Source organism: Capra hircus, chromosome 8, assembly GCF_001704415.2.
Source record: "Capra hircus breed San Clemente chromosome 8, ASM170441v1, whole genome shotgun sequence".
NCBI classification, from domain to species: Eukaryota; Metazoa; Chordata; class Mammalia; order Artiodactyla; family Bovidae; genus Capra; species Capra hircus.
Window position 1 is genome coordinate 110,810,717 of NC_030815.1, and position 27,183 is coordinate 110,837,899.

The 27,183-nt window shown below is 60.0% G+C and overlaps 1 protein-coding gene across 1 annotated transcript in view; it reads left to right on the forward strand.

Annotated features, from left to right (window-relative positions):
* Window positions 1–27,183, forward strand: part of TSSC1 (tumor suppressing subtransferable candidate 1) — a 67,674-nt gene that overhangs the window by 10,704 nt on the left and 29,787 nt on the right. The window contains exon 3 of the mRNA XM_018052728.1: window positions 6,075–6,207. Coding sequence (XP_017908217.1) covers window positions 6,075–6,207 — 133 coding nt within the window. The remainder of the gene's footprint in view (window positions 1–6,074; window positions 6,208–27,183) is intronic.

The following is a 27,183-nucleotide window of genomic DNA, read 5'->3' on the forward strand; positions in this document are numbered from 1 at the left end:
CTGGGGTGCTGCTGGGGGGCTGGGGGGAGGAAGGCGCCCAGTGCCAGTGGGGAGGCACGTGCCTCCTCTGGAAGGACCAGTGCAGCGTGTGGTGGGAGCGCTGAGGCTCGGGCACAGAGCCAGTGCACGACCAACTGCCTTCTCCCCAGCTACTTGCTTTTTAGTTCCACTCAGTTCCGGGCCTGTACCATTGACCTTTCCGGTAGAATATCAGTTTTTTGTTTTTTTCTGGCCGCATGTGAGTTTGCCAACCAAGGGTTGAGCCACGTGTGTTTTAAGATGACGAGCCCCCCTCCCCGAGTGTCCCTGTCCCCTTCCCTGTGCTGCCCTGCTTCCTGCAGCGAGGGCGTCCGGGCCTCCCTCTGTGTCCTCTCCACCCAGCGAGTCGCGAGTGTCCCTGTGTGAGTGCTGCGTGCATCCCCCTCCTGGGAGCGCTCGCAGCCGCCTGCAGCCTCAAGCTGATGAGAGGCAAAGGCACACGCTGGGGGAACGGGGACTGGACAGGTCCCGGGGGTGTGTGGGGTGGGCAGGTGCCCTGGCCCTATCTCCAAACAGAAGACTTGGCCCTGAGTAGCTGCGTGGTTCCTCCCAGGGGCCCGGCTGGACTGTGGCGAGGTGGCCACTAAGCACCCCGTCTCCCCCGCCCCGCGCGTGCCGGCACTGTGACACTCGGGCTGCTGAGGTTTGCTTTCCAGGCGGCCCCAGGGCCAAGCCCCCCTGCCCTGCAGCTGTGACAGTGGCGTCGCGTGACCCCCCAGCCTGCCGGGAAGCCCCCCGCCCCTGCCCAGGCTGGGCCCTTGCTGGGAAAGGGGGCTGCTGGAGGGTCTCTGGCCCCGGGCTTCGCCTCAGGCCATCAGCGCCTCCCAGCAGCCGGGGAAGTGCCTGGGGCTGGAGTCCATGCTCTTAATTCAGCTCAGCACTTTTTCCTGAAAATTTCAGGAGCTGTCACAGATGCCGGCCTCTCTGTGTCTGATGAGCTGATTTATTCTCTGTGCTTTTCCTGTTGCCCGGGGCCCTGCCTGTGGTCAGAGCCGGTCAGGCCATCCTGGAGCCTCCTCTGTCGTGGGCTCCCCTTCTCCCGGGGGGAGGTGCTTCTCTGGTTGGGAGCTGGGCCTTTGCACCTGGAGCCTCCTCTGTCATGGGCTCCCCTTCTCCCGGGGGGAGGTGCTCCTCTGGTTGGGAGCTGGGCCTTTGCACCTGGAGTCGCCTCTGTCGTGGGCTCCCCTTCTCCTGGGGGGAGGTGCTCCTCTGGTTGGGAGCTGGGCTTTTGCACCTGGAGCCGCCTCTGTCGTGGGCTCCCCTTCTCCCGGGGGGAGGTGCTCCTCTGGTTGGGAGCTGGGCTTTTGCACCTGGAGCCTCCTCTGTCGTGGGCTCCCCTTCTCCCGGGGGGAGGTGCTCCTCTGGTTGGGAGCTGGGCTTTTGCACCTGGAGCCTCCTCTGTCGTGGGCTCCCCTTCTCCCGGGGGGAGGTGCTCCTCTGGTTGGGAGCTGGGCTTTTGGGGGTTTATTTGCTTCTGCACTGGGCTTTCCCTGCAGAGGCCGCCTGCACATTGCTTGTCCCATTGAGGAGCAGCCAGGCTGACTGCTGCGGGATCTCCATGAGGCCCTTTCAGGTCTGCGCCTCAAACCCACCCCACGTGCACTTGCCCCCACCCCACCCCGTCCTCCCATCTCACTCTCAGGAATCGCTCCCCTCTTTGTGGTCGGAGAGCTCTGGTCTCACCGTATTGATCACATCCTGTGTGTCCTGTTTGAAGCAGTTCTGCTGCGTGTGTTTCTAGCTTGTGGGTGTACGTGTGGTCACGAGGAGTGAGCTGGCCGATTGTCTCACTGACCTGCTCGCGCCCCAGCTTTTCCCTGGCCCCTGACCACATGTCCCCTTGCTGTGGGCTGAATGCTGTGTCCTCCCCCCGAACCCGCACATGGGAGCCAGCCCCGACGTGACAGCGGCAGGAGGGGCCCCTCTGGAAGGCACTGGGGCTGTGAGGATGGAGCCCCGCAAGGGCAATCTCCTGGCTGGTGGGAGGGCTGAGATGCTGTGAGAATCCCCAGCAAGTGACGGAGACGTGAAGTGAGCAGGCGCCGCTGCAGAAGCGCCCCAGTGGCCCTGCTGGGGCTGGGCGGCTCCAGACCTTCAGCTGGGAGCCACGAGGAGCCGTGGGCGCAGCACCTGGGATCACCGTGGCACGAGCCAGCCTGCCTGCCTGAGGAGTTGCCTTCCCGAGCTGCAGCCTGCACAGCTGGCTTTGGATCCGGACGAGAGGCAGGGCGTGCCGGCAGGGAGGCCGTGGCACCTGCTGGGGGCGGCTGAGCCGAAGCTTCTTGCCCTGCGGCCCCGTGGAGGGCCGCGGTCGGTGCCGGGAGGACTTCCACGGGAAGATGCCGATGCTTTACATTTCCTAGGGGGGAGCTTTCGCTTTTTAGTTTCCAGTTTTGCCACATTTTTTTTTGCCTCTGAATTTTCGAGTTTACTGAGTTCCGTGAGAGATGAAATGGACAGGGTGCATCGGCCTGGGGTCACGTGCTCACTTTCAGGACAGGGGCTGCTTTCTCTGAGCCCCGAATCTGTGAGAACTCAAGCGGCCTCGATTAACAGCACCTTCACAGGCTTCCTAGTAAGTTTGAAAACCCAGGCTCCTAAACCCTTACAGAGTGTTATCTATGCCCTTAGCTCTGCACAGCTAAGTCCAACGGTAAAATTTTAATAATGGTAAGGCAAAGTATGAGTTTGAGCTTCATTGAAAGTCAAAGTCACTCAGTCATGTCCGACTCTTTGCTTCCCCATGGACTATACAGTCCATGGAATTCTCCAGGCCAGAATACTGGAGTGCGCAGCCGTTCCCTTCTCCAGCAGATCTTCCCAACCCAAGGATCGAACCCAGGTCTCCCGCGTTGCAGTCGGATTCTTCACCAGCTGAGCTGCCAGGGAAGCCCTTGTGCTTCATTTCAAGCAATTAAAAGCATTTTAAAAGCCTCAGCAGGGGCGTGAAGACCTCAAGTAACACTTGCACCCCAGCCGAGCACATGTGTTCCCCCCTCGGAGCCAACGGGAATTACTCTGTCTTCCTCATACCCCTCATTTTTGCCCTCACCGTAACCGTAGTGTTTTCTCCGTGATGTAACTTGTTTTTGTAACTGGCCTGCAACTGCACGTGTCAGTGCGTGCACACGTGACGTGAGCGGCACGCGTGGCGGTGCCCTGCGCGTAGGCAGCTGGGTCACAGCCTCTCTGCTGGGATGCGGAGCTGCCTGGTCCTCCGCTGACCTGCTGTGGTGCGGAGCCCAGCGTTGTGGCCTGGGGGGTCCACGGCGCATGCTCTGGGACGAGCCTCACTGCTCCAACGTTGTCAGCCCCGGTTTCTTCCCCTGTAGCCGTGGCTAGTAATGATAGATCATCCTGTCACCACCGAGCTCTTTTCAGGATTAGAGGAGCCAGCGTGGCACAAAAGCTCGCGTGCCTGCGGCGTATCAGTCGCCATTGCTTCGACCCCTGCTTGTCTGCGGTGCTGACGCCCCCTGCCCTGCCTGAGCGTACCTGACGGAGGACGTGTCCCGGGGCCCAGTCCGTGAGCCTGCTGTGGGCGAGGACGTGTGGAAAGAGCCTGGACTCTGAAGCTTAAAGGGCACATTACTAGAGTGAGATTAGGAGAGGTGGGCCTGGCGGGGGTGGGCTCCTCCCCACCCGTGCCATGGAGGGCGGAGGCTGACGTTTCCCCGCCGAGCGCCTCGGGGACAAGCGGAGGAAGACCCGCGCAGACCACGGGCCAGAGCCCGGCTGGACGCCCTGCGAAAGAGGAGCCTGCCCCAGGCGCGTGCGGGGACTCTGCGGCAGCGGGAAGTGCGGGAAGGGGTCAGGCTGGAAGGACGGCTCCCCAGCCAGGAGCCGCCCGTGTGCAGGGGAGGGTGTGCGCGCCCCCGGGTCCACGGCCCCAAAGGAGGACCCGGAAACCAGCGCTCCCGCGCTCCCGACGCGGGGGTCCTGATGGTGCTCCCGGCTGAGGAGTATAGCTCAGCGCATCCTTTTCTTAGCGCTCACGGATTTTCTGATAAGGAGGAAACGTGTCAGATACTTAGAAGCTTCTTGCTCACTCTTACAACACAGAAATTGTTGCTGGTTTTGTGTGTTGCCGTTCAGTCTGGGTTCCCATGTGACTGTGACTGTTATGAACTTTATGTAGAAGCTCTCCACCCGGAGTATTCCCAAACCCACTGTGAAAACTACACTGGGCTATGAGTGCTGGAGAAACTGACTGAAAATAGGTTCAAAGATTAACAACTGTGTTGCTGGTGTTTAACCTCCTCACTGCCCCCAGCCTCTGCCTCTGCCGGGCTGCGTGGTCCCAGCAACCCCGGGACCTTTTTCCCTGCACGGTCATCGCACTTGGGGACACTGCAGCTCGGGTCGCACAGGCTGTAGGGGGCAGTGGTGGGCTTTGAGTTCTGCCCAGGCCGGCCCTCGAGGCACAGGGGAACGATTCCATGTGAGAACGTGATACGAGGGAAGCAGCCAAGGACACAGCCAGAGGCCCTGGGCCAGCAGGGGGAGGTGCTTCGGGTGTCATGGAAACGTGTTTTAAAATAGCATTTTAGTGTTTGTTCTGACTGTAAAACAGTGCTCGAAAAAAATTTAAAAATAAAGCCAAACCACAAAGAAGTAAAGGAAAAGCCTCTATAATTTCATCACTCAAAGGTAACCAGTCACTTTCTGATTCTCTCTCTGGGACGTGCTTACTTTTTAGCAAAAAGCACCTGGAGCGTTTGCGTGGCTCTTTTACCGGTCTTCTTTCCTTCTGTCCCCTGGAGAAGGGATAGGCTGCCCTCTCCAGTGTTCCTGGGCTGCCCTGCTGGCTCAGCTGGTAAAGAATCCGCCTGCAGTGCAGGAGACCCTTGTTTGATTCCTGGGTCAGGAAGATCTGCTGGAGAAGGGATAGGCTGCCCTCTCCACGATTCCCGGGCTTCCCTGGTGGCTCAGCTGGTAAAGAATCCGCCTGCAATGAGGGAGACCTGGGTTCGATCCCTGGGTTGGAAGACCCCCTGGAGGAGGGAAAGGCTCCTCTCCAGTACTCTTCGCCTGGAGAATCCCATGGACTATATAGTCGGTGGGGCTGCGAAGAGTCGGACACGACTGAGGGACTTTCCCTTTCACCCTTATGCATGTTATGGACCCTCCTCCCGGCACTGAATGGTGTCCAGAGAAGAGAAGCTGGCTTCACAGTGCTGTGTTACAGTCGGTTCACCTGAACAGTTCCCCGTTGCTAGGCACATATGTGGCTTCTGTGTTTCCCTATGACAGTCAGTGCCACAGCGAACATTCCTGGTTGGATATAGGTCTTTGTGCAGATCCATGATTATCAGTATAAATTGATTTAAAAAACTGTAAATTTTATTTTCCCCAGTATTGTTAAGAGAGTGAACGTGAACATCGTTTTCATTCCTCTAGAAATTACCCGGAAGAGCGTGGCACCAGCATGTTTACCTTTTCATTTAGTGACTGAAACACGACGCTGCTGTCACTGCCGCATGATCAGAGGCGTCGGCGGCTGTCCGTCTTGTCCTTAGGAAGCGTTTTAAGCGGTGCTGACCTGACGTGCAGCACTCTCTCACCCCTTCCATCCTTGGTGCTTCCAACATGAGTTGTGTCTACTGTGGAGGGGCCCGGTCAGGGCTAAGCCTGGTCCTCGGCAGGCAGCAGCGCCCTGCCCCGCTCAGCCGAGCCACAGGCCTGGGACGGTCGCAGCGGGCTGCCCCTTCTTGGAGGCTCTGGCCCTGACGCCGGTCGTGGCCTGACTGTGCCCCATGCGGGGCGGGGGCAGAGCCTTCCGTGTCTCATTTGGAGGGCTGGGCGTGGCGGGGGCAGGGTCCTCCGCTCCCAGGCTTAATCCTTGGCAGGGATTCCACACTTGTGTTTTGAGAGGCATAGAGTCAGACGCATGTGTAGAAGTAAATGCTTTTAGCACAGAACGGAGCTGGCAACGGTGTCTAGGGTGCGCTCGGTTCTCCTGCCAGTCTCTGTGGTCTGTGAAGGTGAGTGGGAAGTCTGTGAGCTTCTGACCGGCTCTTCCCTTGTGTCTGTAGGTCCACGTCATAGACTTTGACGACGAGAACAACATCATCAGTAAAACTGTGCTCCTGCACCAGGCGGGGGAGATCTGGCACATCAGTGCCAGCCCCGCAGACAGAGGCGTGCTGGCCACCTGCTACAGCCAGGGTGAGTGTGCCCGGGGCCTGGGTGCCCGCGGGTGGCCTGCTCCAGCCAGGGGGAGTGTGCCCGGGGGCCTGGGTGCCCACGGGCGGCCTGCTCCAGCCAGGGGGAGTGTGCTGCGGGCGGCCTGCTCCAGCCAGGGGGAGTGTGCCCGGGGGCGGCCTGCTACAGCCAGGGTGAGTGTCCCTGGGGGCCTGGGTGCCTGCAGACGGCCTGCTACAGCCAGGGTGAGTGTGCCTGGGGGCCTGGGTGCCCGCGGGCGGCCTGCTATAGTGAAGTGAGTGTGCCCGGGGGTCTGGGTGGCTGTGGGTGGCCTGCCACAGCCAGGGGGAGTGTGCCCAGGGGCTGGGTGCCCGTGGACCACTTGTTACAAGAGTGAGTGTCCCTTGGGGTCTGGGTGCCTGCGGACGGTCTGCTACAACAATAGTGAGTATCCCCGGGGGTCTGGGTGCCCGCGGACCGCCTGCTACAGTGAGAGTGAGTGTCCCCGGGGGTCTGGGTGCCCGCGGACCACTTGTTACAAGAGTGAGTGTCCCTTGGGGTCTGGGTGCCCGCAGACCACCTGCTACAGTGAAGTGAGTGTCCCTGGGGGTCTGGGTGCCCGTGGACCACTTGTTACAAGAGTGAGTGTCCCTTGGGGTCTGGGTGCCTGCGGACGGCCTGCAACAGTGAGAGTGAGTGTCCCTGGCGTTCTGACTGCCTGTGGAGGGGTGGGCGTGTGGTCCCTAAGCTGTGTACTCAGGGAAGTGCTGCTTCAGAGAGAAGCTGAGATACTGCGGGTAGAGAGAGACTGTAATAAGCGGTTATTATAGTCCAGAGCCCAAGAAAGGAGGCTGGAACCACAGCTGTGCCCTGAGCATTGACCCCAGGGCAGGGGAGGGACAAGCCTGAGGGCCTCCACTGGGGGCCGCAGCCACCCTCATCCTCACTCTCCCGCACCCTCAGAGGGCAGTGGGCTTGCGTTAGGGATCAGGGTCCGGGAACCACGCCTCTCATTGCGCATGCAGGCTGCAGGCTGCGTGCTGCCACGCCTCCACGGGCTTCCGCCCGGCCCACCGTTTCCGAGCAAGCCGCCCTCCCACCTGTCCAGCACCCGTCGGGGTCACGGGAGGACTGGGGACAGTGCAGCGTGTGCCCGCACGCTATCGATAGGAGCTGATTCTGACTTCAGCTGGCCCGTGTGAGTGGGGAACTGTGTGCTCACTGCCCGGGTGCGGGAGGGGGAGCCGTGTCAGCAGTAATCCCCTGGGACCCTCTTCCATGTGCAGCTTGCTTGGGGCTCCTGGGTTCAGGGCCGGGCACGGGGTGCTGGGGGTCACCGCATCAGCCACGTTCGCTTCTCAGTAACCAAAGTGTCACGTGTCGTGTCCAGTGAGCGTCGTGCTTCCAAAGGGGAGGCAAAGCACGTGCATCTGCTGACCCCTGGACTCACGGGGTCCCTCAGACAGGTCCCCACGTCTGGCAGGCAGACGCAGGCTGGTCTGCAGGACGGCTCTCTGCCTGGCTCAGGGGCGGCCCGGCGCAGCCTTAGGCGGGGGCTCTGTTTAGGGGACTGAGGCTTCTTGTGTTGCTGGAAGTGCTTGGCGATGACCCGCCCTTCCCTCCCCGGCCCCCCTCCCTGCAGGCGGCCTCCAGGTCCGGCCACCGTCTCCAGGCGACGGGTTGGCGGGTGTCCCTGCAGAGACGGCCTCCTCTTCCCTCGGCCTGTGGTCGAGCATCCTGCCCTGTCCACACCAGTGGTTGTGATCAGGGCCGCAGCAGCGCCCCAGGCCCAAGCGGGCTCCTCTGAAGGGTGAGGGTGACCCAGGGGGTCCCAGTGCCCTGGCTGGTGCAGCGAGCCACTTCTTAGGCCTGAAACCTTTCACTTCTCCCTCAGTGACATGCCGTGTGGAGTGGGTGCCGCTATGGGCAGGGAGTGTGTCCTTTTATCACTCCGAGAGGTTCCGTGTGGGCTTCAGAGGCTGGAGTTCTTCCTCCTCCTTGTAAGCACCGAAAGGAACCGTGGTATAACTTAGCACATCTGCCAGTTTCTAGGTCCCCAGCAGGAGCAGAGGCTGTGCAGGCTTTATGGTCTTATTTTTAAAACTGTTTATTGAACTATAGTTGCTTTACAACGTGTTAGTTTCTGGTGTGCCGCAAAGTGACTCAGTCACACATGCGTACGTATTCATTCTTTCGCATCTTCTTTGTCATTATGGTTTATCACAACAGATGCTGAGAATGCAGTTCCCTGGGCTGTGCAGTAGGACCTTGTGCATTGCACATATAGTAGCCTGTGTCTGCTAATTCCAAGTTCCTGATTCATCCCTTCCCACCTTTTCCCCTTGGACAGCCATGTGTATTTTTTCCCGTGTCTGTGAGTCTGCTTCTTTTTGTACCTGAGCTCATCTGCATCCTGTCTCAGCTTCCACATGTAGGCGATGTCCTGTGACACGTGTCTCTGGCTCCCCTCGCTTAGCGGGCAGTCTCCAGGCCCACCCCTGCTGCTGCAGACGCCATCACTTCATTCCTTTTCGTGGCCGAGTCGTCTTCCCTCACATATACGTGCCACCTCGTCTTCATCCGTTTATCTGTTGGCAGATATCTGGATTCTTCCTTGTCTTAGTGATTGTAAATAGTGCTGTGATGAACCTTGACGTGCATAGATCTTTTTGAATAAAGAGGTGTTTTCTTTCCCCAGACACCTGCTCAGGAGTGGGATCCCTGGGCCGTATGTCAGCTCTAGGCCAGTGTTTTGGGGAACCTCCTCCTCACTGCTCTCCACACTTCTGCACCAGTTTCCATTCCCGCCAGCAGTAGGAGGGCTCCCTTTTTTCCACACCCTCTCCGGCATTTATTATATGTAAACTTTTTGATGATGGCCATTCTGACTGGTGTGAGGTGGTGCCACATGACTTTACTCTGCATTTCTCCAGTGATTAGTGATGAGCATCTCTTCACGCGCCTGTTGGCCATCTGTATGTCCTCGTTGTATAGGCTTTGTATGGGCTTCCCAGGTGGGGCTGGTGGTAAAGAACCTGCCCGCCAATGCAGGAGACATAAGAGATGTGGGTTCGATCCCTGGGTCTGAGTCGGGAAGATCGCCTGGAGGAGGAAAGGGCAGCCCGCTCCAGTATTCTTGCCTGCAGAGTCCCGTGGACGGAGGAGCCTGGGGGGCTGCAGTCCATGGCGTTGAGAAGAGCTGGACACGACTGAGTGACTGAGCACGGCACACAGCACGTGTTTTCTTTGCAGAAATCTCTATTTAGACGCTCCGCCCGTTTTTTGATCGGGTTGTTTTCTTGATGTTGAGTCGTATGAGCTGTTTGTATATTTTGAAATCAGGCTTTTGTCAGCTGCATCATCTGTAAGTATTTTCCTCCCGTCGTGTAGGTTGTGTTTTTGTTTTATCATCTCCTTTGTTGTGCAAAAGCTTATAAATTTGATTAGGTCCCATTTATTTATTTTGGCTTCTGTTTCTGCTGCCTTGTGAGACTATTACTTTCTTGGTTTTAATGGATCTTGCCACATTTGGTTTATAGACCTGGTCTGGTGAGTGATAACTCGCGTTTAAGCTCGTGACAGCTGTTCCAGCAGAACCACCCCTGCCCTGTCAGTGGTCACAAGAGTGGCGGCAGCTGGCACGAAGGCTGGTGGCCCGGGGCATCAGCCGCTGTTTCAACACTTCAAGGAGCGGCCGCTCGCCATGCGCCATTTTACTGATGAAACCAAGGCTTAGGAAGGCTGAGCGACGGTCAAGGTTGCCTGTCTGGTGGGGACAGGGTTGGCATTTGGCAATGGATACTGTTCCGGGTGGTGCCCTTGACAGCTGACAGCGTCTCTTTGGTCAGAGTCGCACCTGGGGAGGAGGGGGCCTGTTTAGAGCCGCCTGATCCGTCTGGGGGCCCACACACTGGCGCAGCACGGGTCTCCGGCTCCAGACATGCATGGTACTCCCATGTTTAAACTCACCATTCCTCTGAGATTTTCTTTAGCGTGGGATGTGGAAAGAGGGAGTGCCTTTCCTTCAGGCAGTAGGTGCTCAGCTAGGAGGCGAGAGGTGAGTCTTCTCCCCAGATCCAGGTGCTGAGGATGAGCACGTTGAAAAGAAGTCAGAAAGTTCTCTGGGGAGAGCAGTCTCTGGGGAGCCCTTGGGAGCTCTGTGCTGACCCCAGCCCTGTAAAAGTGGGGGTCCCCACAGGGCCGGCTCCGGGTGTCCTCCGCAGCCCAGACTGAGTACAGCGGGGCAGGAAATGGAAATGGTCTGCACCTCGTTTTAACATTGTAGGTTTTCTGGGCTCTCTTGCTCTCTGGCTAACAGATCCGACGGGCTTCTCACTGGGAGGGCTGTGTGCTGACCAGCGTCACCCAAAGATGATGCTGCGGGGGCAGGATCCTGGGTGAGGGCCTGCGGCTCCGTGGGGGCCGTGCATGGGGGGTGCGTGTGCTGCGTGAACGTTAGATGTGTGTTTCGCCAGCTCCTCTTCCGTCTGGGGTTCACGTGGAGGTCGCTCACTGCGGTCACTGTGTCTGGTGAGAAATGGGAAACCAGCCACGTGGAATATTATCTTGAGATCAAGTTACTGTTTTGTTCCAATGCTGTTTCCTTCAGGATGTAGATACGATTAACTCTTCCTTGCCATAAAAACTGCGTGTTTCTTTGCTGCCTGTTCGCCTGAATGGCTTATCCGTCATTGAGGAATATAAGGTGGCCCTGGCGAAGAGAAACACACACCCGCCCATCTCCGGCTCACCCGCCACTTGCCTGCCTGCACAGAGGAAGCAGAGCTTCTGCACAGCCTGGACCGAGGGGTGCAGGGCTGAGGGGTGGCCCATTAGAGGGCCTGGCTGGAGGCCGGTGCTGGGCACATGGGGTGTGGTGCTCGCCTGGAAGATTTGGGCCGAAGCCCCGCCCCGTGGCTCGTGGGGGCTGCCGGGCAGGTCACACACTGCTGCTGGCTCTTACTGACGCACCATCCCGTTCTGCACGTGAGGAAATGTGGTGAGCATGACAGCTACCTCTGAATGCTAAGGTGCCAGGCGCGGGCAGTTCGTTTATTAGAGGTTTTTCCAGTTTATTGAGATATAATTGACATGTGACCTTGTGTTAGTTTCCGGTGTACACCATAACGATTTGAGTCACATGCAGTTAAACTCTCTCAGCGACCTTCAGATACGCAGTACAGATGAGATCAGGGGCGTTCAGGGTGGCGTGGCCACAGACTCAGATGTGCGGTACAGTGTTCTCAATTGTGGGCTTTCCAGGCTCCGCGGTGGTAAAGAATCTGCCTGCCAGCGTAGGAGGTGCGAGAGACACGGGTCTAATTCCTGGGTCGGGAAGATCCCCTGGGTCTTGGGCATGGCTACCCACTGCAGCGTTCTTGCCTGGAGAATCCCATGGACAGCGGAGCCTGGTGGGCTGCAGTCCGCGGGGTCGCAAAGAGACGCTTTGATCACCAAGAACAGACACGGCTGAGCACACAGCACGTGTTGGTAACTGCGGTCGCTATCCTGTGTGTCACATCCCCATTGTTCTCATAACTGAAAGTTTGGACTTTCTGACCCCTTTCACCCAATTCTCCACAGCCCCCAAACCACCTCTGGCGACCATCGCTCTGTTCTCTGTAGCTGTGGGCTCTTTTTTTTCTCTCCTAGATCTCACATAGACGTGAGTTCATACAGGGTTTGTCCTCATGTGATGCCTCATCTCACTTAGCGTAGTGTCCCCCAGGCTCATCCGTGTTGTTGCTAATGAAGGTTGCCTCCTTTTTATGGCTGAGTAAGGGTCCGCTCTGTGTCCACACCACGCCTCCTGTGTCCACTCGCCCGGCGCTGGGCGCTGGGGTGGCTTCCGCACCTTGGTGTGGCGATGGCCCTGCCGGGAGCATGGGGCGCCCAGTGCCTGGTTTAGCCCTGCTTTACCGCACCTCTAGCAGGACCTTGCTGTGCTCATTTGTCGCTGATTCCAGAGCCCCTGACCCACATCTGGCCTCCCCCTGTCCCCGGAGAACATTGTTTCCAGGGCAAGGATTCTGTAAACACTCCTTGTTATAAAGATATTTTCTTCTTGTTGGTTTTTGTCACCAAGAACAGAGACATAAAGGTCCCCACTTTTGAGTGATGTTTGTGATGATGCTCAAATCTTGGCGTTTAGAGGCCGATGAGATCAATGATCTTAACACAGGGCCTTGATCTCTCTTTAGAAATCGATCATATTTTATAGGCCCAGTATTTTGTTGCTTGCCCAAATATTCCAGACCTGCTGGGGTTATTCCTCTCAGCACCGAGTTGTGTGACCTGTACCATGTTACCACAGCCTCTGTTGGCCTCTTATTTTTAACTGGAGGATAACTGCTTTACAACCTTGTGTTGACTTCTGCCGTACAGCATCGTTGAGTCAGCCGTAAGTACACATACATCCCCTCCCTCTTGAACCTCCCCACCCATCCCAGCCCTCTGGGGGTCACAGAGCATCCTGTGTTATACAGCAGCTTCCCATCAGCCATCTGGCTCTGACTTTTGGACCGCAGGTGAGGAGGGTTCTGACTGCCGGGTTCATCTCAGCCAGGCTCACTGCTTCTGGTTTCCGATTTTGGGTATCAAGGCCGGGACAGTGAGTTCAGACAGCAGGGCTGCCTGCATTGTGCTTGTGTAGCCATCTGATGGGAGTTAGATGGAGCTCCAGAACATGGGGCAAGTTTTTAATTAGCTTCTCTTCTTGGAGACGGAATCCTGGATTGCTTCTTACCCTCCTGACTAACCTCTTTGGATCCCATCTGCCTCGTTTCTCTGCCCTCACTGACTCCCTGTAGCACCTCCAAATTTAGCATCATCTGGAAATTTAATTACTGTGCTGTTCACCGCTCCTTCCAGATTGCTGATGAAGATGCTGACTACGATGTGGTCCCCTGGGCTGGCCGCTGGACGCCTGCTCACGGCCTCATGCCCCGTCGTGTGTCAGTGCACCTTGTCCATGTCCTTTCTCCAGGTCTCAGGCCACGAGGGGGTGCTTAGGCAAAGCCCAATTTGAATTAAGTTTTCCAGTAAGACTGTAAAAGACCCTTGTTCTTCCCTGCCCCGCCCCATCACCCTGTCCCCCTCTCCCCGGAGATGTAGGTGGTGCCGCCAGCTGCCCTGGCTTTGTGAGGCTGGACCTTCTCGAGGTGGCTCCTTCCACGGTGCTCTGCCCTGCCCACAGTCTCCATCTGCTCCGGTGTGCACGACAGAACCCACAGGTGTGCGCGAGCAATTGCAGCCTGAGGTCCAGGGGTCCTCCGAGGGCCCTCTCCGCGGCTTCTGCTCATGTGGCCGTCCCTCTGGGCCTGGCTGTGTCCCGAAGCCCTTTTCTCATGTGGATGCCGGTCCTTTCGAATCAGGGCTCCACCCTAATGACCTCATCTGAATCGCCTCTTCAGAGGCCTTGTCTGCCTGTACAGCCACATTCTGAGGTGCTGGGGTGAGGGCTTCAGCACGTGAGTTTGTGGGTCGGGGGGAAATAGTTCAGTCCTTGAGAGCGGTGGATTTGTGACTCACTTATTTATGTGAGAGGTTTGGAAAAAGGTTTGGGGAGGGCTTCTATCCTGATTAGGTTCTCAGACCCAAAGGTAGGTAACCAGCCTCCATCACTCGGCATGTCCCTGGGTTCCAGAAGTCAGCCCACCCGTCGGGTGTGCCTCAGGCCTCCCTGCAGACACTTTGCTGTTGTGTTTTGACTAGAGGTGAGACCTTAAAGGCCTGCCTTCTATTTTGATGACACTGTTTGGGATGTGGGAGGGAGCATGGCCAGGCAGGGCGTGGCCTTGATCGCAGCCGTGGGGAGGCTTGGCTAGAAGGGGGCGTGGCTGGTAAGGGGCCTGACCTTGAGAGCCCCGTAGGGGCCTGGCTGGGGTGGGCGTTGCCCTTGAGGGCTGCCCTGGGGAGGCGAGGCAAGGAGGAAGGTGGCTGGAAGGGGCGGGGCCTTGAGTGGCGGGGGCGTGGCTGGGCGGTGCTGGAGGGGGTGGTGGGGGCAGGCGCTGTGCTTGCATCTGTAGACAGCTGGGGGGCGGTGACCACCATGTGCTCTGGGCCCACTGCGAGAGCAGGACTTCCCGGGAGGAGGCTGGGGGTTAGCAATCACTGAAGGGCCGGCCGGAGTGATGCACCCGAGCCCCCCCGGCCAGGCGGTTTCGGGGTCAGATCTGCAATTTTACGAGATCCAGATGGACGGGAGGGGGTGGAGGAGGGGGCCCTGACCCCGAGGACCGTAGGAAACCCCGCTCCTGCTGGCAGTGTCATCCATGTCACTGTGGTCCTGTGACTCGCCAGACGTAAAACCCTGTGAAAGTAGTCTTTAAAGAAAGGTGCACGTACCTGAAAATGAGAAAAATCTTCTCTGCGTGCTGGTGAAATTTCAGGAAGACTAACAGGCGCTCTATTTTTTTTTTAAGAAAAGGTGAACTCAAGATGGAGAACAAAGGTAAAAGGATGCACACGGGGGCGATGAGCTGGGGCTTTTAGAAGCTCCCATCCAATGGGCGCAGGGCTCTGCGCCTCCCTCAGCCCCGGGAAGGCTGGCTGAGTGGCAGCTGGGATTACCAGCAGTGGAATCAATCTCACGCCCCCGCGCGCGGGGGAGAGCAGCCCACGTCAGGACCAGATGGATTTTTCAGCAGCGGAAGGTGAAATGTCAGAAAGACTGTAGATCACGGCAGCGCAGGGTCCTCGGGAAATTAGAGCAGTGAAGGGCGGACAGAGCGGCGGCGGTGAAATACTGCTGCCGTGTCCGCCTGCTCTCTCTGCAGTGAGCTGAGGACGACCGCCCGGCAGACCAAGGGCCCAGCGTCTGTCCGGCCCATGGTCAGGCGCGCAGTTTGGGGATGGCCCAAGGTCTTGCTGGGGCTGAGGGGGTGGGTGGGAGTGAGAGGAAGCCTGAGGGAGGCTTGGGCCTGCTGATGAAGACTCCAGGGTGAGGGCTGAGGGTCATATGCACGTGCTGAAGTCTTCCTGGCCTCGCCCCCCTCCTCCCCCACCTCCCATCTCCTCTCCTGCCCAGGCCCCAGCTTGGGCCTTCAGGTCTCACATTGACCACTGTAATTTGACTCCTACAACAGATTTTTTTTTTTAAGCACAGACGCAGGCTCTCCTTTGACTTCACCACCAGCCCAGAGCATCTGGGAGCCTGTCCTGGCCCCCTGTCTCCCCCTGACCTGGAGCACTTAGGGCCCCTCCTGGGCTTGTCTGTGTCTGTGAAGCAGAAGTGTAACTGTGGGCTTCGGGTGCCCGGTAAGGGGCTGTTCCACCTGCCCCGCGCTCTCCGGGAGCCGACCCCGCGCTGTCCAGGCCCCGCGCTCTCTGTTCCACCTGCCCCGCGCTCTCCGCTCTCCGGGAGCCGGCCCCGCGCTGTCCAGGCCCCGCGCTCTCTGTTCCACCGGCCCCGCGCTCTCCGCTCTCCGGGAGCCGGCCCCGCGCTGTCCAGGCCCCGCGCTCTCTGTTCCACCGACCCCGCGCTCTCCGGGAGCCGGCCCCGCGCTGTCCAGGCCCCGCGCTCTCTGTTCCACCGGCCCCGCGCTCTCCGTTCCACCGGCCCCGCGCTCTCCGCTCTCCGGGAGCCGGCCCCGCGCTGTCCAGGCCCCGCGCTCTCTGTTCCACCTGCCCCGCGCTCTCCGCTCTCCGGGAGCCGGCCCCGCGCTGTCCAGGCCCCGCGCTCTCTGTTCCACCGGCCCCGCGCTCTCCGGGAGCCGGCCCCGCGCTGTCCAGGCCCCGCGCTCTCTGTTCCACCGGCCCCGCGCTCTCTGTTCCACCGGCCCCGCGCTCTCCGCTCTCCGGGAGCCGGCCCCGCGCTGTCCAGGCCCCGCGCTCTCTGTTCCACCGGCCCCGCGCTCTCCGCTCTCCGGGAGCCGGCCCGCGCTGCCCTTCTGCTCCGCGGTCGCTGCACTCTGCCAGTTCTCTGGCGGATCTTCATGCTGATCCCTCCTCCTCAAGCATTCTTTCAGTTGCCTGCCTGGCACAGTCTGTCTGTCCTGAGCCAGCCTGTTCCTCCACCGCCGCGCGCCGGGCTGTGTGTGTCGGGAAAGGTGGGGGTGGGAGATGGGGGCTCTGCTAAAGACGGAATGTCCTAGAGCTTCCCTGAGCTCCCGGTGCTGTCCAGGTCAGGGGAGCAGACGTCTCCGGAGGTGAGTCCGTGCTGACACGTTCTGTCTTCCCTGATCCTCTCCTGGGTTGCCTCCACTGCTGCTGTTCTGTTAAAGAGGGCGTGGGTGTCATTCGATGGGAAGGGGGTGTGGCCCCCGGAGGCCTCTCTCCCGGGCGGCGCGCAGGGGAGCCCCTCCCCCCCCTCCCCCAGGATGCCCTGCGCGTTTGGAGGTGAGCTGTTTTGCTCACGGCTTATTGTTGGGGCGTGTGTATGTGTTTAATCCATCCTGCTGCTCTCTTTTAATTGGTGTATCTAGACTGTTTATGTTTTAGGTGAAGGGTGTGTCAAGGCTTTCCCGGTGACTCCGTCAGTAAAGAGTCTGCCCGCAGTGGGGGTGACCTGGGTTTGATCCCTGGGCTGGGAAGATCCCCTGGATAAGGAAATGGCAACCAACTCCAGAATTCTCGCCTGGAGAATTCCATGGAGAGAGGAGCCTGGCGGGCTACAGTCTGTGGGGTCGCAAAGAGTCGGACGCGACTGCGTGGCTGACTCACTGTCACGCTGTCTGTGTGTGAGTTGCGCGTGCGTTGGGGCTGACTTCCTGTCACGCTGTGTGTGAGTTGCGCGTGCGTTGGGGCTGCCGCGGCCGTTCTGCTGTCTGTTTTCTCTGCCTTCCCTTCCTTTCTCGTCGCTGTCCCTTCCTTACCTTCCCGCGGCTACGTCAGCAGTTTGTGAAACCTCACCTGATTTATTTGCGATGTTTCTGGAGATGCTGTTTTGTATCGCTTTCTTGCTGTTTGCTCCACGCACATGACGTTTCAGCTCTGCTCCTAGAGCAGTACAGACGCTTGTAGGTCTCTCTGCCCTCCTCAGTGAAAAGACGATTCTCTCAAGGTTGCCTTGACGGATGCTGACATCAGATGTGTCGTTTTCTGTACACGTGTATAGTTGTGTTTGTATTGTTTTTGTCTTTTATTTTGCCTTTGGTTAAAAAATAGGAATTTAGTTTCCTAAGTGGTCCCCCCTCTGCGCTGTGTTACAGGAGGTGCCCCCGCCCTCTTCCCACCATGGCCTGGGGCCACTTCGCCATTCCAGTCGCCGTCCTTACCTCTGTGCTTGGGGACGGTCCTCATTCCTTAACGAGTTACAGTTAGAAAAGCAGGGAAAGTGTGGCCATTCAGAAAGTCTCCGTCTTAGACCATAAAGCCGTTTCTGCAGGTTGGCTTTGAGTGACGGGGTTTTATGGTGACCACTCTTCATTAGTCAGTCTGATGTAATTGTGTGAGATTTAAAGCCTTCCATCTGAAATCAAGCAGGAGCTGTCTGCCCGGGTCTCTCCCTTGTTGGCTGCCTCTTTCAGCATCTGTGTCAGGTGGCCTGACGGGCGGTGGGCTCGGCCAGCAGAGGGCGGAGCTCTTCCGGGGTTCCCTGGTTCCCCTCACCGGTCTGGAGGTTTCCCTCGAGCCCAGGGCAGATCACTCACGTTTTGAATTTTCTTCATGTATTTGGGGGAGATTCCTAGGTTATTAGTACTGTTTCCCCTCATGGAAATAAATCAAGTTTACAGTTTCCCTTCCCTCCTTTCCAGTTTCCAGGCTGGGACACAGCACGTGACCTAGGCTCCTCGGGTCAGAGGTGGCCACACGAGAGGACAGTGGGGTCGCCAGTGTGGGGGCTGCAGAGTCGTTGGCTTTGGGGGTGGGGGGCCGAGTGGCCGCAGAGCCATGGCCTCCAGGTGGGAGCAGGTCCCTGGCACTGCGGTGGGCCTGCCTGTCGATGCTGCCGCCGGGCTAGTCCCTGGTATGTTTCCAGCACTGCCCTCGACGGCCAGACGGGGCCCGGTTCTCGTCACAACTGACGCGCCCACTCATTCCCCTGTGTCCTAAAGTCATCTCTTTTCATCGATGGAGGCAGCTTTGTGGATGTGGCTGAGGCCTGAGGGCTGTGCGCTGTGCCGGGTGCTGGGTCACCTCCAGTTACCACCCCGGGTCTGCAGGGGTGGCGTGGAGGCCCAGCCTGTTTCCGTTCTCACTGGGCCGCCCAGGGCCCCATGTGCTGGCCGCCTGCATGCCATGTGCCCCTTGCCCTGTTGGGAGGAGACCCTGCCCTGTCGGGAGCTTGCGGTTGGGTGGAGAGGACAGGAGCTACCCGGTACCCCTGCAGAGGTGGTGCCTAGGGCAGGGGCTGGTGGGGATGGTCAGAGACGGGCCGTGGGCCCAGTGCCAGCTCTCCTGGTAGTGACCACTCTGCCGAGGCACAGGCCTGCCCTTCCTGGACACCCGCTCCTCCCCGTTCCTCCACCCAGGGCCAGTTGTTGAGCTCGCTTCCTGCGGCCCATCAGTGCGCTAAGAGGCCACACAGACAATATAATGGACAGAGAGGAAACCCTGGGGCAGGGAGGAGGGCGGAGCCGAGGGCCTGGACTCAGAGGAGGGGCCTTCTGAGGGCGCCTGGGAGACGGCAGTTCCCCACTGGCCACATGCGTCGCAGTGGTTCCGGGCTGTGAGTGACGTGAGACCACACATCCTTCCAGTGTGTTGACGTCTGTTTTTCCCTTTTGAAGATCAGCTCTCCCTGTGACCTGAGAGGGCAGGGCCATCCTGCTCCCTGAGCGGGGGCCGGGCATCAGGCAGGGGCTCCCTCCTCCAGACACCCCACGAGCACCCGCATTGGTTCCAGGGCTGGTTGGGTTCAGGGGAACTGGTTTTTCTGCTGCGGACCCAGAAGTTTCTGAACGCCTAGCTGCAGCGTCCCCCTCCGTTACCGCGCAGATATTCTCTGCAGGGGTTCTTCTCCCTTCCACTCTGGAGAGTTTGTGCAGCTGTGTGGACTCCAGAGCCAGGTGAGAAAGTCCCCTGGGAGTCTTCTCTAGCGCACCTAGACATGAACTCTCAAACCAATACAATGTGACCAGAAATGCTTTCCTGAGAGTTGGGTTTGAGCCAACGTGGTTCAGCTGTGTTCGCCCAAGGGCTAGCACGTGCATCGTGAGCCCCGGGGTGAAACGGGCTGCCCCAGCTGGAAGGGGTGAGCGCTCCCTCCGACCGGCGGCCTGCTTAGGAGAGTCCCGTGGCCAGCCGTGAGTGCAGGCCTGTTCTCTTTGGGGTCTGAGGGCCCGCCTCTGCCTGTGGAGGGTGCAGGCCTGTGGAGGGAGAAGACCTGTTCTTCTTGGGGTCTCAGGGACCCCCACCTCTGCCTGTGGAGGGTGCAGGCCTGTGGAGGGCGTGGGCCTGTTCTCCTTGGGGTCTGAGGGCCTGCCTCTGCCTGTGGAGGGAGAAGACCTCTCTCCATCAAGTCCCCCGTGTGTTGCTAGGAGCCAGGTTGATCCCAGAAGGCGAGCTTAAGAAGGAGGTGATTTATCATCTTCGAGCGGAACCTAGCCGTTAAGGACCAGCTTCGTCATCCCCTGACAGTGCCCTTGGGGTGAAAGGGCGCACGGTCTCTTTCAGGAGCACCAACCCCGTCACGCAGCTCCGCTCACGACCTGATACCGCCCAAAGGGCCCCCTCCTGACACCGTAGCACTGGGGGCTGGGATTTCAGTGCAGGAACTGGGCGGGGGTGCAGACTTTGAGTCTGGTAATTTGTTATGAAGAAATGGGCATTGCTTCCGTCTCTCCCCACTAGGGCTGTCGTCTTGGCAGAAGCTGCCCGAGTGCAGCTGGTCATTTTCAAGCCTGTTGTCTTTAACGGAACTTACATTATAAATACTCTGGTAAAACTTTTAAAAATATACCTTTTTTATAGTATTATTTTGACCTATGTCATAATGCATTTAGCAAGCAGCTATCTTTCCTAGCTTCCCTTTGAAAGCAGAAAGGTTACAAATGATAAATATTCAGGACCCAGCAGACTCAGATACAGAGAAGGCATTCAGGTATGTAATGAGCTGTGCACTGCTCACACAAGATGCCATCCCCTTTTGCCTCCATGTGAATCCTAATTACAGAAAAATTGAATTCTTGACCTCCAAGGGTCTGTGCGGTGACGCTGGGTGTGACTGTGAGCTCTCCCCGAGCTGCGCCCGCCCCCGCCCCAGCCGTCCCCACCGCTGCGGGCGCTGGCGCTCACACCCGGCGGATGCTCAGTCCTCGACGTGGAGACTGGGTTCAGAGCCACTGAGCATGCTCATCGAAGCCGGGGAGTCTCAGGAGCTCGAGAGAAGCTGAAGGTCAGGTCTCTTTTCCATCCTGACCGGAAAGCGGAGGGCTGGCTCCCCAAGGGTGGAGAGGTTCCCCAGGCCTGGGTGCTTCCCCCTGGAGCCCCAGCTCCTGGCCTGGCCTGTAGTGTGAGGGGACGAGACAGGCTTCCTCTGTCCCTCTTGTGGCAGAAACAGACACGTGGTCCAGTGGCCTTTTGCCTGGCTGGTCACAGAAGGACAGGGGACATGGGTGCCCTGGCCCTGTGTCTTGTCCCCTTTCTGTCCCCGCCTTCCCTGGGCCTGCTTCGCCCTCGTCCCCATCACCTTCCTCCTGGGCAAACCCTGGGGCCAGATTCAGCGCGGACAGCCAGGTGGCAGCCGGTGTCTCGAAGCCCGAGTCAGAATTAACACCCTTTAGGAAACACTCGCAGAAGCGTCAGCAGAGTGGATTGCTGTGACCGTGGCTTAGGGGCGGCTTTCTCTTGACTGTGTTCCGAGTCCCTGGGAGCGTCTGCTTTCCAATCGCAGTCTGACCGCCCACACCACCCCCCCCCCCCCCGCCGCCCACGCGTTAGTGACAAAAGCACCTTCCCTGCAAGGGCCGTCGCTTTGTATCTTTCTGCATTTAAACACAGGTTTTGTGTCTCTGATGTGACGTGACGATGACCACTCAGCTCTGTCCTGGGCCGTTTCCGCCCGCCGACCTGGGTCTAGACCTTGATTGGGCACTGGCTCACACGCACGTGTAAACACAGACCCTGTGGAGGAGAGCGTCGGGAGGCACAGCAAGAGAGGCCTGGGCTCTGCGAGGCTGGGCGTGGCCGCGGGGCAGGCTGCCCCACGACGAGGGGCAGTTTGAGCGCCCGCAGGAGAGGGGACAGTGCGCGTGTGCATGTGTGCACGTGTGCATGTGTGCGTGTGTCAAGCGTGTGCACAGATCTGGGAGACTCCGCTCCAGGGCCTGCCGAGGGCCTGAGCTGGGCAGCGTGCCAGAGTCCAGGGAGCGGGCTGGGCTGCCGTGTGGGTGGGAGGCTGGTGGCAAGGGCTCTGGAGGGCCCGGCGGGCCCAGCTCTCAGGGTGGTGGGGCACGCGGCGGGGAGGGGGGGCGTGCGTCCGTCCATCCCACGGGCGTTCGTCCAGCTGCTGCCTGCTGTGCATGTCCAGGGCTTGAGGAGAACAGGCCCTCCCAGCCTCCTCCCGTCCGCACCCAGCTGTGGGGCAGAGGTCGGGCGTGCCAGCCGGGGCCTCTGGTGTGCGTGATGCCCCGTGTCAGGAGCGCCCTGGCCTTGGCCCTGACTGTAGGGGTGGGACGCTGGGAAGCCTGGACGAGGAGCGGTTTGGGTTCAGCACTGGACAGGGAAGTGTGTCCTGCATCCGGCCAGCGGGCTACAGGGAGGTGGGTGTGCTGCCGCTTAAAAGGAGGTGCCGTGGGCATCTCTGCGGGTTGAAAGCTGAGGCACTAACGCCGGGTGCAGACCAGCCCTGGGCCTGCGGTGCCTGCCGGCGGTGAGGGCGGGGGGCTTGTTCCGTGCCCCACGAGTCTGGGCTCGGTCTGCTTGCTGCACGACAGGCTGATAATGGAGAGACGGGCTGGCGGGGCAGAGAGTAGCAGCTTTACACAGAAAGCCAGCAGACAGAAGACGGTGGACTTGTGCCCCCCGAGGAGCCGTCTTCCAGAGTCAGAATTCCTGCTGCTCTGATACTAAAAGGGGATGGAATAAAGTCAGATGCTTCCTCCTTCCCTTTGGGCCCCTGGAGGAACGTGTGAATTTCTTCCTCCTGGAGCCGTTCACAGGTGGTCAAGAGAATTCCTGTGAGCTAAACCAAGCTTGCTTCACGCTGTTACCTGGGAGCAGGGTTCCCGGAGATGGGCCATTGCGGATAACTGGAGCCTGGAGGCAGCATCTCTTTCGTGAGGAGCGTGTGATGGAGCGCAGAGGTTCTTCCTAATGACCCCCGGTATCCCGGCTAGGGCGTCAGCACCCAGGGCACTCTCAGCCTTCGCCTGCCTCCTGGGCCTCCGTCTTTGCCCCAGGTTCCTGCTGTTGGTTGTGGAGGGGTACCTGGGTGTCTGAGTCGTGTCAACTCTCCTTCCCTCTGTCCACACAGAAGGAAGGGACATTCTGAGGCTGGCGTCCTTTGTTTAAAGCCAGATAGAAGGCGAGAGTGGCCTCAGGGTGGCTGAGAAGGGAGGCAGAAAGTGGGTGCCCAGAGGCCAGGGAGGACGGTGGCAGGGGCCTGACTCCAGCCTCCCTCGCCATCTGGTGGGGAGATGGAATAGACAGTTCTGTCCTGGGAAGAGAGCCCCGCGGGCAGTGAGCGCTGCAGAGTGAGCCTGGATGGGAATCCTGGGTGTGGAGGACAGCGTCTGATCCGGGAGATGGTGGGGGGCGGGGGAGAGCGCGCTGCAGCCACGGCAGGGTGGCTGCTGCCTGTCCACGTCCAGGTGTGGGGACGCGGTGGCCTCGACAGACATCCAGGCTGCGTTCTGTGAGTGCCCCCTCTCAGCCACTCGCTTCCTGTGAGAGGAGGGCTGATGGAAGGCCTTGGGCCCTCCTTTGAGAAGCACCCCCTTCCAGTAGACTTTCCGCAAGCGCAGGGCCCCCCCGCAAGTGCAGGTCACCCCTCCCTGCAAGTGCAGGGCCCCCCCTCCCCTCAAGTGCAGGCCTCCCCCCCCAAGTGCAGGGCCCCCCTCCCCTAAAGTGCAGGCCACCCCTCCCCGCAAGTGCAGGGCCCCCCCTCCCCGCAAGTGCAGGCCCCCCCCTCCCCGCAAGTGCAGGCCACCCCTCCCCACAAGTGCAGGCCCCCCCCCCCGCAAGTGCAGGGCCCCCCTCCCCACAAGTGCAGGCCACCTCCCCCCCCCCCCGCAAGTGCAGGGCCCCCCTCCCCGCAAGTGCAGGCCCCCCCCTCCCCGGCAAGTGCAGGCCACCCCTCCCCTCAAGTGCAGGGCCCCCTCCTCGCAAGTGCAGGCCCCCCTGCCCCTCCCCCCCCCCAAGTGCAGGCCCGCTGTTGTGTGTTTGAAGTAAGATGAATCTGTTTTGAGAGGTCAGGCTCCGAGGTGGGGTGTGTCTCTGCCGTCCTACAGCGTCTGACCCAGTTTTCAGCAGAAGCTTTTCTCCGAGATGGTGAGGATTGCCCCTGGGATCTTCACGTTTGGACTCAAGTGTCTGCCACCCGGACGTGGCTAAGGGTCCAGGAGTGACACTTGAGGAGCCTGAGGGAGGGTGGGGGAGGGGAGCGGAGGCGGGCCCTGTTGCTTAGCGACATTCCCAGCCAGCATCTCTTCTTCCAAGAAGCTGGCCGTGGCCTGGCTTTGTAATGGCAGCACTTTGGTTTTCACAGTAGTGTCCCTGATGGCTGTCATCTGCTTGATGCTGCCAGTCAGAGAGGCAGAAGGACTTCCCAGACGCCCTGGCAGACCTTTTCCAGCTGTATCGTTTGCTGTTTCATCATCGTCTGTTTTCAGAGGAGTTGGCTAACTTTAATGAAAATTTCTGAAACTACTGAAGGGCCCCCAAATCTGGTTCAGATTCAGTGTTTGAGCCCCCTTTCTGTTTGGGGGTGAGGTCATGGTCTGTGTTTTATGGAACCTCTGTGTCACTTAGCAGAGGTCGAAGAGCAGTTGGAGAACGGCCTGCTTTTCCAGCGAGGACTCCGGGTCGTGTGGGGCCCTCTCCGCCTGCGGCTCCTTCGGCTCCTCGCTGTCTAACTCACCTTCGAGATCTCTCTACTCGCCTCGGAGCCGATGGGGGAACAAAGCCCTGGGTGGGGGCACACTGGCAGGGCCCCCTGGGAGCCGGTGGGGTCCTGTGCTTCCACCCCAGAGGCCGCGTGTCCAAGGTTTCAGAGGAACCGCTGCGGGGGAGGGACAAGAAGGGTCTCTGGAGTGGCCGTGGGGTGCAGGTGAGGTGCAGCGTGGAGGCCGGCGGCCTGGGCGGGGCCGGGGGGTGGCACAGAGCGGAGCTCGTCCCCGTGGGAAGGGCCTTCCTGGTGGTCCTCTGCTCTCGGGAAGACAGGCGATGCTTTTACTCGGCTCTCCTGGTGGCTCCCTGCACAGAGAGGGAGGCTGAAGGAAGGAGCACACTCCTGAGAGCAGCGTGGGGGGGGGGTGGGGAGGAGCCTGGAGACCTCGGAGGGGCGGGGCGAAGGGGGGGCGGGGCGAAGGGGCGGCCTGGATGACACACCTGCGGGCAGGTGAGTGGAGGGGGCGGGTAGGCCTGTCTCCTGCGACCATGCCTGCGGACTCGGATCCTCGGATCCGTCTACCCAGCCCTTCCCCAGCATGTCGCCTCTCGCCGGGGAGGAGGGTCAGGTCAGGTGTCAGCAGGAAGTGTTACCTGGGTCCACCCCACAGATACTCCTCTGCATCCACCCGCTTCTCAGCCCTCGCCGTCAGAAGCTTGAAAATCGCACAGTGTGACTAACTTCAGCTGCCTTTGGACTTTGCAAAGATCTAGCACTTGAAGCTTGTCCAGGAGAAAGTACTGTAAATATGTAAAATGTTATCAAACCTTCCAAGTAACTTGTGTGTGTGTGCGTGTGTGTGTGTATGTTTCATGGAAAGATCCAGAATTTCCAAACAGTGACCCTGTTCATTTAAAAAAGACTGATGATCACACAGACGTGGTTTAAGTTGGTCTCTTACTTTCGTGTTTCGGAATCCCCCCTTCTCGTCCTGCGCTTCGAGCCATTCTCAGTAAAATAAAGAGAGGAAGGAACGAGGAGCATTTCCAGTGAAAAGAGGACGGTCGGTCGTTCCAGGGCTGTGCGCTCATTTCTAGTTGGCAGGGGTTGTTTCGTGAGTGAATGGCCCAGAGATGGCTCCTCTCCGCTCCGTGCTTTGCTGGGCTGGTGAGGGACGCTGTGTCCCCTTGTCAGGCTCCGAAATGAGCCTGCGTGTCCGCGGGCAGAGTCAGGCTTCTGAACTGGCACTGGCCCCATCACCCCGAGAACAGTAATGGGCACCAGCGGGGTTCCCCGCGCCTGTGGAGGGCACACGCTTCAGTGGCCGTTCCCTGGGCAACGGTGACCCGAGCCAGCTGGCTCCATCCCCGCCCGGCAGCACCCGTACCTGCCGGGAGCCAGTGCTGCAGCCGTAACCGTCTGTGGGCTCTGATGGTGCGCGTTGCAGTCAGGTGTCAGGGCCCAACACGAGGAGGAGCCCCTGGGCGGCAGGTCTCGGGGTGCTGGGCCAGACATGTGGCCGCAGCTGTGGGGTGTGAAAGGTGCTGTGTCTGCAGGAAGTCGGGTCAGAGAAGGGCAGAGCTCTCTGGGGTCTGCAGTGGGCCTGCTGGAGGGTGGGGCCTCGGGGCAGCCCTGCGCTGCAGACCTGCAGGGTCAACGGTCAGGAGGGGGCCCTGGCTGGCCCTGACCTGCTCTCTGCCGGGCGCCTGTGTAAGGGCTGCGGGGCAAGAGGCAGGCAGCCTGGGTGTGTCCCTGTGGTTGCTCAGCGCCACACACGGGCGCTGCTGGACAGACTCGGAGAGTCAGGATGGTGCTGGAGCCTGTGGAGTCCAGCTACGGCTGTGAACGTCTCTGGGGGTCTCAGGAGTAAGGATGGCGGTGGCCCCAGCAGAGCTGGGGACACAGGGCCGGGCTGGAGCTCTGGGGTGAGTGAGACCATGGGTATGCACCTGTGCTTTTGGGGCCACTTGGCTCCACCTGGCTGGGTGTTGGGGCAACACAGGACTGCGGAAGGGCCAGCAGGCCGGCTGGGGGGGCCAGCCGGGGCTCTGGGCTGGGAGGCCACAGAAAGGCTGCCAGCTGGAGGCAAGGGGGCCCGGAGGTTTGAGGGTTCTGGCCCACTCGGGGGTCAAGCTCCCCGGACACCTGGCACCGCACCACTCACGGGACCCCTTGCAGAGCCCGCCCCCCACCCCCGCAGCACCCAGACCCACCACCGGGAAGGCCTGGGAGGTGCCTGGGCAGCTGCAGTTGTCACGGAGCAGGCTGCGGCCAGCGCCTCCGGAGCTGAGACAGGAGCCCACGGAAGGCGGCATCCCAGCTTTGTGGGCACACGGGCCCTTCTCAGGCCCTTCCCGTCACCTCTGCTTCTCCTTTAAAAGCAGCCCCATCCTCTGGTGGGCCCCCGAGACAGGCAGCCCCTGGCCTGGGTTGGTGGCTGTGGCAGGCGCACCGGGACGATGTGCTGGGGGTAGGGAGCCGCCCGCCCTGTGGCGATGGGCCGGCTGCTGGTGGTCCTCTTGAGGCCACTGTGCCCCCGCGCCACCTCGCGTCAGGGACAGCAGCCTCACCACCCGGGGAGCCGCTCCTGGAACCTTCTGCTGTCTTGCAGGTGCCCCGTGGGTTTAGCGTGGGTGTGAGGGAGCTCCCCCCACAGGGGCCCCACAGTGTTCCGAGGGGAAGGGGACGTCCCGCTTCCTGTCCCACCGGCTCTGCTGTCCCTGGAAGGGTGGGGACTGTGCTCCCTTCCCGTTGTACCGTCTGGAGTCTGCACGCGGTGCAGACTCTGAGAGGGGGCCCGGCCCGCCGTGTGTGGGTCTGACGGTGAGACGGGGTGCGATGTGCTGGGCAGGGGTTGCGTCAGCTCTCACGGGCCCCTTTCCTCCTGCTGCTGCTGCCCCGGGAGTGGCTGGCTTCCCAGGGGAAAACCTGCAGGACGGGGTGCTGCTATGGGGTCGTTCCTCAAGGGTTTCCCAGAAGGCAGGGCCCTGTCCTGTGAACTGTCTCAGGAGCCGAGTGAGGGGCAGTGACTCCACTGTGGGGACTCAGGGCAGGTCCCACCTGGTCGG